A 13,288-nucleotide genomic window follows, 5' to 3' on the forward strand; every position below is an offset into this window, starting at 1 on the left:
TGGACAAATATATTATACTAGGACTGATACGTGATTACATTTTCACGCAATTTGGGTACATAGATCCTGAGAAATCAGCACACAGAACAACTACCTCTGGCCGTAGTAACGGCCTTGATACGCCCAGGCATTGAGTCAAACAGAGCTTGGATGGCGCGTACAGGTACAGCTGCCCATGCAGCTTCAACACGATACCACAGTTCATCAAGAGTAGTGACCGGCGTATTGTGACGAGCCAGTTGCTCGGCCACCATTGACCAGACGTTTTCAATTGGTGACAGATCTGGAGAATGTGCTGGCCAGGGCAGCAGTCAAACATTTTCAGAATCCAGAAAGGCCCGTACAGGACTTGCAACATGCGGTCGTGCATTATGTGATCGAATGAAGGGTAGAGCCACGGGTCGTAACACACCTGAAATGTAACGTCCACTGTTCAAAGTGTCGTCAATGCGTACAAGAGGTGACCGAGACGAGTAACCAATGGCACCTCATACCATCACGCCGGTTGACACACCAGTATGGCGATGACGAATACACGCTTCCAATGTGCGTTCACCGCGATGTCGCCAAACACGGATGCGACCATCATGATGCTGTAAACGTTTTGCCATTCGTGCACCCAGGTTCGTCGTTGAGTACACAATCGCAGGCGCTCCTGTCTGTGATGCAGCGTCAAGCGTAACCGCAGCCGTGGTCTCCGAGCTGATAGTCCATGCCGCTGCAAACGTCGTCGAACTGTTCGTGCAGATGGTTGTTGTCTTGTAAACGTCCCCATCTGTTGACTCAGGGATCGAGACGTGGCTGCACGATCCGTTACAGCCATGTGGATAAGATGCCTGTCATCTCGACTGCTAGTGATACGAGGCCGTTGGGATCCAGCACGGCGTTCCGTATTGCCCTCCTGAACCCACCGATTCCATATTCTGCTAACAGTCATTGAATCTCGACCAACGCGAGCAGCAGTGTTGCGATACGATAAACCGCAAACGCGATAGGCTACAATCCGACCTTTATCAAAGTCGGAAACGTGATGGTACGCATTTCTACTCCTTACACGAGGCATCACATCAACGTTTCACCAGGCAATGCCGGTCAACTGCTTTTTGTGTATGAGAAATCGGTTGGAAACTTTCCTCATGCCAGGACGTTGTAGGTGTCGCCACCGGCGCCAACCTTGTGTGAATTCTCTGAAAAGCTAGTCATTTGCATATCACAGCATCTTCTTCCTGTCGGTTAAATTTCGCGTCTGTAGCACGTCATCTTCGTGGTGTAGCAATTTTAATGGCCAGTAGTTTATTTATCTTTGGTTGCCATATCCTATTCGGAATTAGCGCTTTATTCATATTGTATTAATTAATGCGTCTGTTACACAGAGTGCTTATAGCTCGCTTTAGGTTTTAAGATCCAAAGAAAATATTCACTGAAAGTTAAAGCCAACAAACACGCAAAGGAAATAAGCAGTCATATTAAGGTATGATCCTGCAAACAATGGTTACTATTGTAAGTATATCTAACTCTTCTCGTTATCATTTATGGAAGACTCAAAATACTTGTTACCAATGAGCAATTAACTTAAAGATATTGTTGGACAAATGTCGCCGTTGCTTACCGACTTAGGGAATAGAACAGAGTGGTTCGCCAGTCCTTGTGATAGCCATTAGAATGGATGGAAGTTCAGATCAACAGATAGTTCAGTTCTGATTGCAGTCAGACCGTGGCTGCAAGGAAGTTACATTGCTGCATTTCTGATGTACCGAAACACACACAGGTTTTGCTGCAGTGCTTGCAGTTATCAAAATTTCGCAGGAATGGATCTGAGCACTATGGGACTTAGCATCTGAGGTCATCAGTCTCCTAAAACTTAGAAATACTTAAACCTAACTAACCTAAGGACATCACACACATCCATGCCCGAGGCAGTATTCGAACTTGTGACCGTAGCAGCAGCGCAGTTCCAGACTGAAGCGCCTAGAACCGCTCGGCCACAGCTACCGGCTTTCGCGGAAATGCAGTGAACATATAGTCCTAAGGTAGCTGTGGTGAGATAATAAAAGCATTTCCATTGCATTTGAGACGGGTCATGGGCTTGTTCAGCAGGTAACAGCCCCCTCCCCCCCTTCCCAGAAAGGAGAAGCATTGACTTACCAAGTAGAAGATAGACCGCAATGAAGCGGCTACTGCTTCATGTGACAATAAGAAGTAGTAAATGCAATCCCAGTTGCTTGGAGGTGTGAACCACTTACTGGGCATGATGTCTAGGTTGGCCGCGACAGGCACCATGGTCCAGTTGCGGTGAGGCTCCTTCTCGGCGAGCGGCGTGATGATGGTGACGTGATGGCCCCTGTCCGCCAGCTCCCACATTAGCGTCCGGAAGATGTGCCAGTGGCTCCACGCCGGGATCGGAACAACGTGGAGGATGCGCGCCCCGTGTACCGCAGACAGCAACGAGGCCACAAGCAGCAGCTGCCGCAACAGCGAGGCCATCTGCAACACAAGGGACGGCCAAATTTGTTTCTCTCTTGTAATGTGTCAGGCAAATCCAACACCTTCCATGAAAACCCTGACATGATAAGCAAATCCAGTAGTATGCCACATAGCTCCCAATAAATCGTGATATTAAATTAACCAAAGTAATACGAGTAACGAGTGAGCAAATGGAATACCACAGACTAACACAAGAATGCCTAATTGCATGTCATACCTTCCCACCATGAGACAGACGCAGTTCCGTGGGGAGAAACGAGAACAGAAGCCGAGAGCAGAACCGTGTTAAACTAGAAGGTTCTACAATAAGGGACGGACACCCACGTCGCCAGCTAACCTCCAGGACCACCCCCCAGCCCATGTTAAAAGATTGAGCCCTCCAGAAGTACAGTATAGATCTTACGATAACACTAAAAGGGCCACACCAGCTGCAAGTTTTAGCGTGAGACTTTTTCGCGTCTCTGTTAAGTTGCAAACTTTAAAAACATTGCCCCACCACAAAAAGTATAACGTTTCTCATTGTATAGACAGAATTTTTGTAGGCGGAGCTTAAGGTTAACATTGAGACCCTGATTGGTCAGATGAAAACACAGCCAGATAGTTTTTTTGTAACCAACTTCGGTAAATTGTAGTAAGGAGAAGTTAGAGAAGAGTTGCTTCGGAGACAGCGAGCTGGATGGAGCTGCGCCGGCCGCCGCCCCCTGACGAACACCGACAAGGTAATGAACGCACGCGATGCCGAATTTTTGAGCGCATAAGGCTTCACTCAGAACTGCAGAAGTCTCATCTGTTACATCCCCTTTTTACGTATACTAGTGTCGATCATCAATTGAAGCTCATGGTATTCACATTTGCTACGTAAGTGAAAATCTGAAAAGCGATGATTTTTCTGTTATATAATTATTGAGAAGCCACATCAGCCACTGTAATTTACGACAAGTTAGATAAGTGCTTAAAGATAATTAAGGGTCACTGTAGACCATTTTGATAGTTTTCTCTTTTGTGAAACTTAATTTAAACCTAGATTGTAGATGTGATATGGCATAGCTCTTCCTTCGATCCATTGTAGAACTTGGAAACCCATTCACGGAATATTCGTTCACATTTTTGTTGAACGCAGTTGGTTTTTATCATCCTATATTAAAATATTTCCTTTTATCAATAGTGCAATTTATAAACAATGTTTTGTGAGTAGAATAAAATTTCCAGTGGTAAACTTAACTGTTTTTTCGACGTTATTTTACCAGCTAACTAAAAATAGGAAAGCCTTGAACCCCTTCCACTAAATTTAGTTAGTATTAAGATTCTTTTACAGGGAGTGCAGTGGAGCTGACGCTGAAATCATTAAGCATTTGGTTATATCATCGCTAGTCTCACTGAACTCTTCTGAGCTCTACATGTCATGTGTGGTCTGGCGTCTCCTTACCAGCAACAGGTCCCAGGTTCAAACTAGTCAATTCCCTAAAAAACTGACTTTATTTTTATATTTCATTCACTAATGTCTTACAGCCTTGTAATCTGGGGAATTCCTCACCGCGAAAGAATTTGTGTTGTGTACGTCTTCATACACAACGATAAGGAGAGGTGCAATTCCACTATTTGCAGACCTAGGATCTAGATGGTGATTCATCACAAAAATAGTATTAGCAGGAAAGAAAAGTTAACACCAATGAGAACTGTGTCGGCGAATGTAACAGAAAGGAGAGTATTTCAAAATTTCTTGAGGATAAAGTAGATGAGAAGCATTTGCGACTAGTGTCTTAATAGTTTAAAATTCATAGACTTAAATTTTCCACTAAACTGGTGATTGGTGCTAATGACGAAAAAGAGTGAAAGACATGTGAGTCGACTATAATTGATGACGGGAATAGTCTGAAAGCTACAATGTGTCTTGGACATGTATTTACTGAGAAAGATTGTGTGGCATGCGACAGACTCTTGATGGTTCAGTAGCAATACTACGAACTTCCTACGAAAGTAAAGAGTTTTTCATCTTAGATTTTAACGAATTAAAAGCTTTACTGACAAACAAAAGATGAACAGACTCAAAATTAGCGTATGGAGAAGCGTTCAGTGTGATCAGCAACTAACCTGACGAAATTATTCTAGCTAGTTTTGGTTATAGGTAAAGTGAGTGGAGAGATCAAAATCCGTCTTTACCGTCACTCATTGATTATATTAGAACTGAAAGGAAGATGATACAGATAAGCCTGAGACTGGATTCAGTCTCCGCTGAGGAATCTGGTAGTACAGCTACTTGTTTCAGCCGTCGCGGTGCACCGACATGACGTTTTGAAACAAGTGCTCGTAGAACAGATCAACTAAAATCACTCAACAGAGGAAAGACAATTGGACCTGCCGTTCCTAAAAGCACTACGGTAAAATTTTCGCCATTTCTAGCTGCAGTCTGTGGTATGTCGCTGGAGCGAAGAAACGACCCAAGGGATTCGCGATTGAATGAGTAAACTGGAGAGGTGGGCTGCAGAGTAGTGCGGCAACTGTCATCGCATAAAAACTGGACAGGAGCAGACATGATTACTGAACAAGGTAACGCATCACACAGGACATTTAATTAACTTCTAATTCTCCGAGACAAATTACAAATACTGTTGCAGGAATTGGAGTCGCCAGCCGTTGTGGCCGAGAGGTTCTAGGCGCTTAAGTCCAGAACCGAGCTGCTGTTACGGTCACAGGTTCGAATCTTGCCCCGGGCGTGGATCTGTCATGTCCTAAGGTTAGTCTGGTTTAAGTAGCTCTAAGTCTAGGGGACTGATGACATCAGCTGTTAAGTCCCATAGTGTTTAGAACCATTTTCTTTGAACTGGAGTCCAGCTCAAAGTCCACAAGGTTGGTTGGTTTGTCGGACTCAAGGGACCAGACTACTAGGGCCATCGATCCCTTTTTCCACGAACTTTAAACACCCACAAAGAATACGAACACACAATGGAGATGACAAAAGACGACACAGGACAAGAAAGACACAGACAGAGACCAGAAAAAAGGAATTAAAATCACACAGAGTGTGGCAGTGGTTGGCCGACTATAGAAACAAAAAAGGAAAAGCCAACCACCAAGAAACGCACTAAAAACCCCAGTCTAAAATTGTAGACCAAAGGCCAGACTCAACACAAAAAAAGGACAAACACTTAGATCAAGCGATAAAAGCCCCTTGCACGAATAAAACTTGAAACTAAATCTGCCATCGCAGTGTCATCTGATAAAACTGCAGGAAGCGTATCAGGCAGCGCAAACGTCTGCCTGAGCGGAGTTAAAAGCGGGCAGTCCAACAAGATGTAGACCACCGTCAAAGCTGACCCACAGCGACATAAAGATGGGGGCCTCGCGGTGCAATAAATAGCTGTGCGTTATCCAGGTATGGCCAATGCGCAGCCGGCTGAGGACAACGGAGTCCTTACGAGAGACCCGCAAGGAGGAGCGCCACGCCCCGGTAGCCTCCTTGATAGCCCGAAGTTTGTTCGGTGAAGGAAGGGTGCGCCATTCTTCACCCCAGGTGCGAAGTACCTTCTGCCGCAAAACTGAGCTGAGGTCACCCTCCGAAAGGCCAATCTCCAAGGCTGGTGCACCGACAGCCTGTTCGGCCAGCGTGTCAACACGTTCATTTTCCGGGATGCCGAAATGACCTGGGGACCACACAAAGATCACAGAGCGGCCGGAACGGGCAAGAGTATGGAGGGACCACTGGATAGCCATCACCAGACGAGAGCGACGGAAAAAGTCCACAAGGAAGAGTCTCTACTAAAGCACGAACTACAAAGACAAAGCCCTGACCAGGCGGCTTCTGCGTGGTATTACACTGGGAAGGGATTCTGAGCGCGAATGGACTGACGCACTGCCACCGACCGTCCCATATTGCGGCGCCAGAGGGCGCTCGAGGCATGGAGCCACCGGAGCCGCGGCTGACCACGCATGCACTATTGCGTCCGCCAGATCCTACACTACTGCTATCAGCTTCAGTCAGAAACTTGCATGAGGCCCATATGGTGGTATCTATACGTGATAGCGCAGTTTCGTCGCTCAGTTGTGTGTAACAAGTGTGACAAGCACACCGTTCAAAAAATTCGTTACCGCCACGCATAATCATGCTCATATCGTGTAAACACCGACTCTGGACGTGATAATGGCCTCAGCTCAGGAGGGTGAGAGAGCACAAGATGTGTCAGACGTGTCATAGCCAGCAGAAGCAGCTCAAACACAACATACAGATAATGGAGCTCAGAAATAAGGTCTTTATATTCGCTTTAAACTCGCCAGCGGATCCTCTGACACCATCTTTGATGTCGCTGTCTCCATACACTCGATAATTCGACTCGTCCTATCTCAGCTGCTGCGCATTTAACTGAAAACTGGTCGAGTGAGCCTCACTGGGTACAAGAAGACAATATCAGTGTAGAAAGGACAGACAGTACACGAGTTTCCAAGTATATACGTGGACACACAGCTTTGTCACTATACACACAATTGTTAGGGATTTACCAATACACCGACAGATCGGAAAGCAGTGAATATAGTTCTGTTTATACGTATGTTTGTATATGTATATATGTAAGAGTATGTACGTAATTATAGTGATTAAAATTCTTCTGCGTATTATGCCACGTTATTGCTAAAAACTAACAACAGTAATAAACTAAAACCGACGTTTCGGCCGAATTGCAACGGGTTTCCTCAGGGCACGACTGGTTTTGCATGGGGATAGGTACTTCTATTTATTACAGTCTAAAAATGGTTCAAATGGCTCTGAGCACTATGGGACTTAACTTCTGAAGTCATCAGTCCCCTAGAACTTAGAACTACTTAAACCTAACCGACCTAAGGACATCACACACATCCATGCCCGAGGCAGGATTCGAACCTGCGACCGTAGCGGTCGCGCGGTTCCAGACTGTAGCGCCTAGAACCGCTCGGCCACCGCGGCCGGCGATTACAGACTATAGATGTCTGACGTCACTGTTGTTAAACTTTTAATTGGCCCTCTAATATGATTGGCTAGTCATGAAGTAAGAGAGGATGGAAAGAAAGAGGCTATTCGTGGATGTCCATGTCATCAATGATTGGTAGCTGTCCGCCAATCAGCGTTCGGCTTCTGGTCGGCAAGTTTTCCTCCTGGTGTGCGCGGAGGTGGACTGACAGTTGCTCTACAGCTGTTTGTGCAGATACGTCCGTGTCCCGTGTAGCTTCTGCCCCGCGACCGCTCGCGGCCCGTTGGACTGGGATGGCCGGCAGCCAGGACGCCGGGAGTTTGTAGCCATCTTCTCTGTTAATGTTGTCAGGCTGCTTAATAGTTTCGATCGAATCCCGTATTTTGCGTTCTCGCATGCACGATTCTTTCGCCAGTACTCGGGCCTCATGGAACCTGATAGGTTGTTCACAGTCACGGTGGTGTTCCGCTAACACCGATTTGTTATGTTGTTGTAATCGTACATAGCGTTCGTGTTCTGCTACTCGTAAGCTGACAGGTCTCCCTGTTTCTCCTATGTAGGTAGCTCTGCACTCACACCGTAGTTCGAAAACACCGGCAGTGTTAAGAATATTGACTACAACCTTGGTGGAACCTATCATTTCGTGGATCCTGTGATTGCTTCGAAAAATCGGTCTGAAACCTCGTCGGCGGAGGACGTTTGCCTAGCCGTTCACTGACGCCTTTTACATATGGTAAGTGTACCAGTGGAAGCTTCTCTTCTTTGCTTTCTTCACGTGTTCTGCTCCCTTTGGTTTCAGCTACCTTGCTTATGATTTTGTCATCATAGCCATTGGCACGAAACGTGTGTTGTAGCTCCCTTAATTCTTATTTAATGTTATTTTCATCGCTTAGCCGGTAGGCTCGGGCAGTTAACGTATGCAGAACAGAATACTTTGGAGCTGGGTGTTGGTGGCTCTCCGCGTGCAGGTATCGATTAGTATGCGTTGGTTTTCGGTACACATTGTGTCCCAGTTTACCTTCGGCAGCTCTGTACGTAATTATGTTTGTCCCATACATGTAGGGGGGTTGGATCTTAAATAGTGGCAACTATTTATTCAAAACCGATACAAAAGAGTTACATGTTTGCACCTGTTACTGTCGTCCGCCTCATAGCTGAACGATCAGGACGTTGGAATGCCACGCACGGGGGACCGGGTTCGATTCCCGGCTGGGGTGGGAGATTTTCTTCCCTCAGGGACTGGTTGTTGTGCTGTCATCATCATTTCATCCCCACTGTCAACGCGCAAGTCGCCCAATGTGGCGTCGCACTCAGTAAGACTTGCACTTGGCGGCCGATCTTCCTGCCTGGGAACTGCCGGCCACTGATGCCATACGACCATTTCCATTTTTACCTGTTACTGTCCTTCAAAGTAGTGACCAGCGTTGTGTAGAAGCCGCTGCCAGCGATGTGGAAGGCGCAGCATACCGTTAGCAGAGGCAGTTCTGTTGATGGTGCGAATGGCCTGTCGAATCTCTGGAACAGTTCTGAAGCAAATGCCACGATGTGGTTCCTCCATCTTCGGAATCAAATCATAGTCACCAGGACTTAAATCCGGTGAGTGTGGTAGATAGTACAGTTCTTCCCAGTCCCATCGATCGAAAAGAGCAGCCACAGCTTACGCTGTATGCGCCTGCTCATTGTCGTGAAAAATGATGGATGAGTTGCGCAGAAAGTGTCGCCGTTTCTTACGCAAAGCTGGTCGCAGGTGATGCTCCAAAAACGAACAGCGATACAGTGCCAATGCCGTGGAGGAACGTAATGCGTTAGGATAACACCATCACAGCCATACACGAGAATCACCATAACTTTCACTATACTGAGGACTCTGACGTACTTTCGATTTCCGCAGCGGCCCATAACGACGCCATTCGTTGGATTGGCATTCCAGTTTTGGCTCGTACGACGTGGCCCATGTCTCATCCAGTTGTTACGATACGGCTCATAGCGCTCTAAGTGCGTCTGAGCAGCGTCGTAACGCATCCATTTGTGCATTTCCGTCAAGTCGTGCGGAACCCATCGTGATACAATTTTTCGTATGCCCAGGCGTTCCTTCAGGATGCGAAGCATAGTCGTATGCGCTAATCCGATTTCGTGGGCGAGCTCTCGAATTGTATGGCGTCAATCACTGTCCACTAACGCGGCATAAGCATGCACTTCTTCAGAGACGCTAGAACGACTTGCCCGAGGCATGTCTGCCACAGTTTGCCGACCTTCGTTGAAGGGTTTTACCCAACGTGCCACTGTTCTGTACGCCAATACCGATTCCCCGCACGCCTCTTGAAACCCTTGATGACACTGCCGTGCTGTACGACCTCTGGCACATTCAACCTTGATCCAACTCCGTTGTTCCCGTTTCGAAAACATACTGATAACGTTACGTTAGACCGCTCGCTCACAAGTGACTGTTTCCCTCGACGGTGCACACGCCAGTGACGTGGGACGGGCGAGTCCATTTGCTCGGAGGTAAAGTAGGTGTGTTATCAGCAACAATAGTTGATTCCATTGCACAGTGTCTCCACAGCAATGTTGCCACTATTTAAGCTCCAACCTACGTATATATTTAAGTGCATATACAGGGTGGTCCATTGATAGTGACCGGGCCAAATATCTCATGAAATAAGCATGAAACGAAAAACCTACAAAGAACGAAACTCGTCTAGCTTGAAGGGGAAAAGCAGATGGCGCTATGGTTGTCCCGCTAGATGGCGCTGTCATAGGTTAAACGGATATCAACTGCGTTTTTAAAAATAGGAATTCCCATTTTTATTACATATTCGTGTCGTACGTAAAGAAATATGAATGTTTTAGTTGGACCACTTTTTTCGCCTTGTGATAGATGGGTGAATCAGAATGTCAGAGGTGTTTGTTGCAGGGCTCTAGTGTGAGTAGTTTACGAAGTACTGTATTTTGAAAGTTCCCACACTGACACTTTTACAATACCTGCGGCAGAACACACTGAAGAACAACGCAAGTGCATACACTAGTTAGGTGGATTCTGACAAGTAACGAGTCAACTAGTCATCGAAGGTTGTGTTTAAAATGACGGCGGCAGTGGAAATACATGCTTTAGTCTGGTGTAGAATGACTGCTGGTGCTCACGTGCTTGCATTTCAGTGGAAATGTCCGAACAGGCTACAGTAATACATCATTGCCGATCATTGGGTGTAGGTGGTATGTCTTGTAGACAGTTACTTTCAGCTTTCTCCACAAAAAAGAGCCTACCGGCGTCAAATCTGGGGAATGGGCCTGCCAAGGTACGAGTCCAATGCAATGAATGGAAACAATTCATGAAGACATGCTGTAGTACTTTATGCACTATAGGCTGGACAGCCATCATATTGGTACCACAGGTTCCTCCTAGTCTGCAGAGGAAAGTCTACTAGCATCTCTGGAAGATGGTCTGTTAGGAGGCTGCAATACTTGTGTGCATTTAACGTCCCATGTATGAAACAAGGGCCTACGAACTGATGGTTCGCTATCCAACAACACGCATTTACACTCCTTGGACTCTGGCGTCCACCTGTTGAAGTCAATGAGCATTGTCAACAGACCAATAATGCATGTTTGGGCGGTTTACCTGGCTATGATTGGTAAAGATACATGGTTTCTTAACTGTTCTCATAATACAGCTGCTGATATGGAGAGGTGATAGGGATGGAACCTGTGACGATGGGGAATGTCTGACTCATACCACTTCCTTGTGCGATTGCGCTGGAGCAAATGTGTGGACCAGCTCCATCAGCAGCAAGAGCATTAATTTCCCCCTCTTCTGTAGAGACTTGTTACTTTATCACGTTGTTACATGCTAAACTACCACTATCATGTAACTGGTTGAAGAAGCTGGTAAATGAGTGGTGAGATGGTTGCGGTGTATTGGGATTTCTTGCCACATACACCTTACAATGACAAACTGCATTATTTCTACACTCTCCATACACCATTAGCACGTCGGCACTGTAAATCCCTTTGTATACTCACGAACTGCTGCTTGGGCTGTCATATGCTAACTGATTAACAAGTTGCAATGCACTCACGGAACATACAGGCACACTGTAAGCAAACATAACAACATTGTATCTAGCAACTACGCACTCAATGGCACAACCAGGTGTTGACGTGGAAAATTTCCGAAATACGGTCTCAAACGACTAGCACTAGAATCCTGCAACAAAAGACACCGAAATTTTAATTTAACTTACTTTTAGCTTGTTAAGGTCAATAGGCACTTTTTGCTTAAAAAGTATGTTTGCACAAAAAATAGACATTGTAAGTATTATTACAATTTCGTTATTGGCTAAGGTACGAGCCAATGACTTCCAATCGATTCTGTGGAAACCACACGTCAGTAGCACTTTCCATTTCCGCAATATTTGTGGTGCAAGTTTTACGTCATTTATCCTGTATGAGAAAAAAAATGGCTCTGAGCACTATGGGACTCAACTGCTGAGGTCATTAGTCCCCTACAACTTAGAACTAGTTAAACCTAACTAACCTAAGGACATCACAAACATCCATGCCCGAGGCAGGATTCGAACCTGCGACCGTAGCGGTCTTGCGGTTCCAGACTGCAGCGCCTTTAACCGCACGGCCACTTCGGCCGGCTCCCGTATGAGAAAGCATATATATATAGTGTGTGTGTGTGTGTGTTTATGTGTCCATAAAAAATTTTGCAGACTCCTGTAAATTTTTTATTCGTTAGTATTCGAGGAACTTTTTATGTATTGCATCTGAAATGTGCATCACAGCACCAAACTCTTTCTAGACACCAATATTCCTCCTATAGAACAAATTTACAGTTGGATATGCTTACATAGCGTGATTTAATTTTCCTCTTACACCGTCCACAGTCTCACAAAACATAGCTTCATCAGAGGCCTGTCAGTACTAGACTGTGACAGCAAGATCGTACAATCTACTCTCGTCCAACTTGTACATCATTGTTCTACTCATTCACACTTCACTAAGAGGGAACGGGTCGTCGTCTTGGAAGAGACCGCAACATCTCCATTCTCAAACTTGTCAGCTGTGGGACTATAATGGGAAGAATGGAAGCCAGTGTACAGAGGTCACACTACTTTTGCCTGGCATAGTGTAGCAACTCTATGCTGCATGGACTCAACAGGTCTTTGGAAGTCTTCTGCAAAAATATTGAGTGATGCTGCCTCTATGGCTGTCCATAACAGTGAAAGTGTTGCTGGCGAAAGATTTTGTGCACGAACTCATCTCTCGATTATATCCCACAAATGATGGATGGGGTTCACGTAGAGCAAGCCACGTAGCCAAATCATTCACTCGAATTGTCCAGATTGTAGTTCAAACCAATCGTGAACAATTATGGCACGGTGACAGGGCAAACTGTCATCCATACAAATCCCATCGTTGTTTAGTCTACAAGTAACCGAACATAGCCATTTCCAATCAGTCATCTGTTCAGCTGGACCAGAGGACCCAGTCCATTCCATCTAAGCACAGGCCACGCCATTATGGAGCCACCACCAGCTTGCACAGTGTCTTGATGATTTGGTTCGATGGCTCGTGGGATCAGCGCCACACTCGAACCCTACCATCAGCTCTTACTAACTGAAATCGGCACTCATCTTGTTTTTTTTTTATTATTTTTTTGTTGAGTTTAAGGGCGCTCAACTACTGAGGTCATTAGCGCCCAGTCACAGTTGTTAGAGCACATGGAATCTAGTAAAACTCAAGGGGAGGGGGGGACACCAGAAAGTCCTGACAAAGATGCAGATAAAATACGTAAAAAAGTTAGATGTCTTTGGACAAGCCAGTCAAAGTTATAAAACGCAGAACACGAGCAGCTGCTC

The 13,288-nt window shown here is 45.9% G+C and overlaps 1 protein-coding gene across 1 annotated transcript in view; it reads right to left on the reverse strand.

The window, feature by feature from the left end:
- The window catches only part of LOC126418886 (UDP-glycosyltransferase UGT5-like), a 142,401-nt gene that overhangs the window by 90,328 nt on the left and 38,785 nt on the right, over nt 1-13,288 (reverse strand). The window contains exon 2 of the mRNA XM_050085893.1: nt 2,244-2,484. Coding sequence (XP_049941850.1) covers nt 2,244-2,484 — 241 coding nt within the window. The remainder of the gene's footprint in view (nt 1-2,243; nt 2,485-13,288) is intronic.

The sequence above is a fragment of the Schistocerca serialis genome, chromosome 9 (assembly GCF_023864345.2).
Source record: "Schistocerca serialis cubense isolate TAMUIC-IGC-003099 chromosome 9, iqSchSeri2.2, whole genome shotgun sequence".
In the NCBI taxonomy this organism is placed as follows: Eukaryota; Metazoa; Arthropoda; class Insecta; order Orthoptera; family Acrididae; genus Schistocerca; species Schistocerca serialis.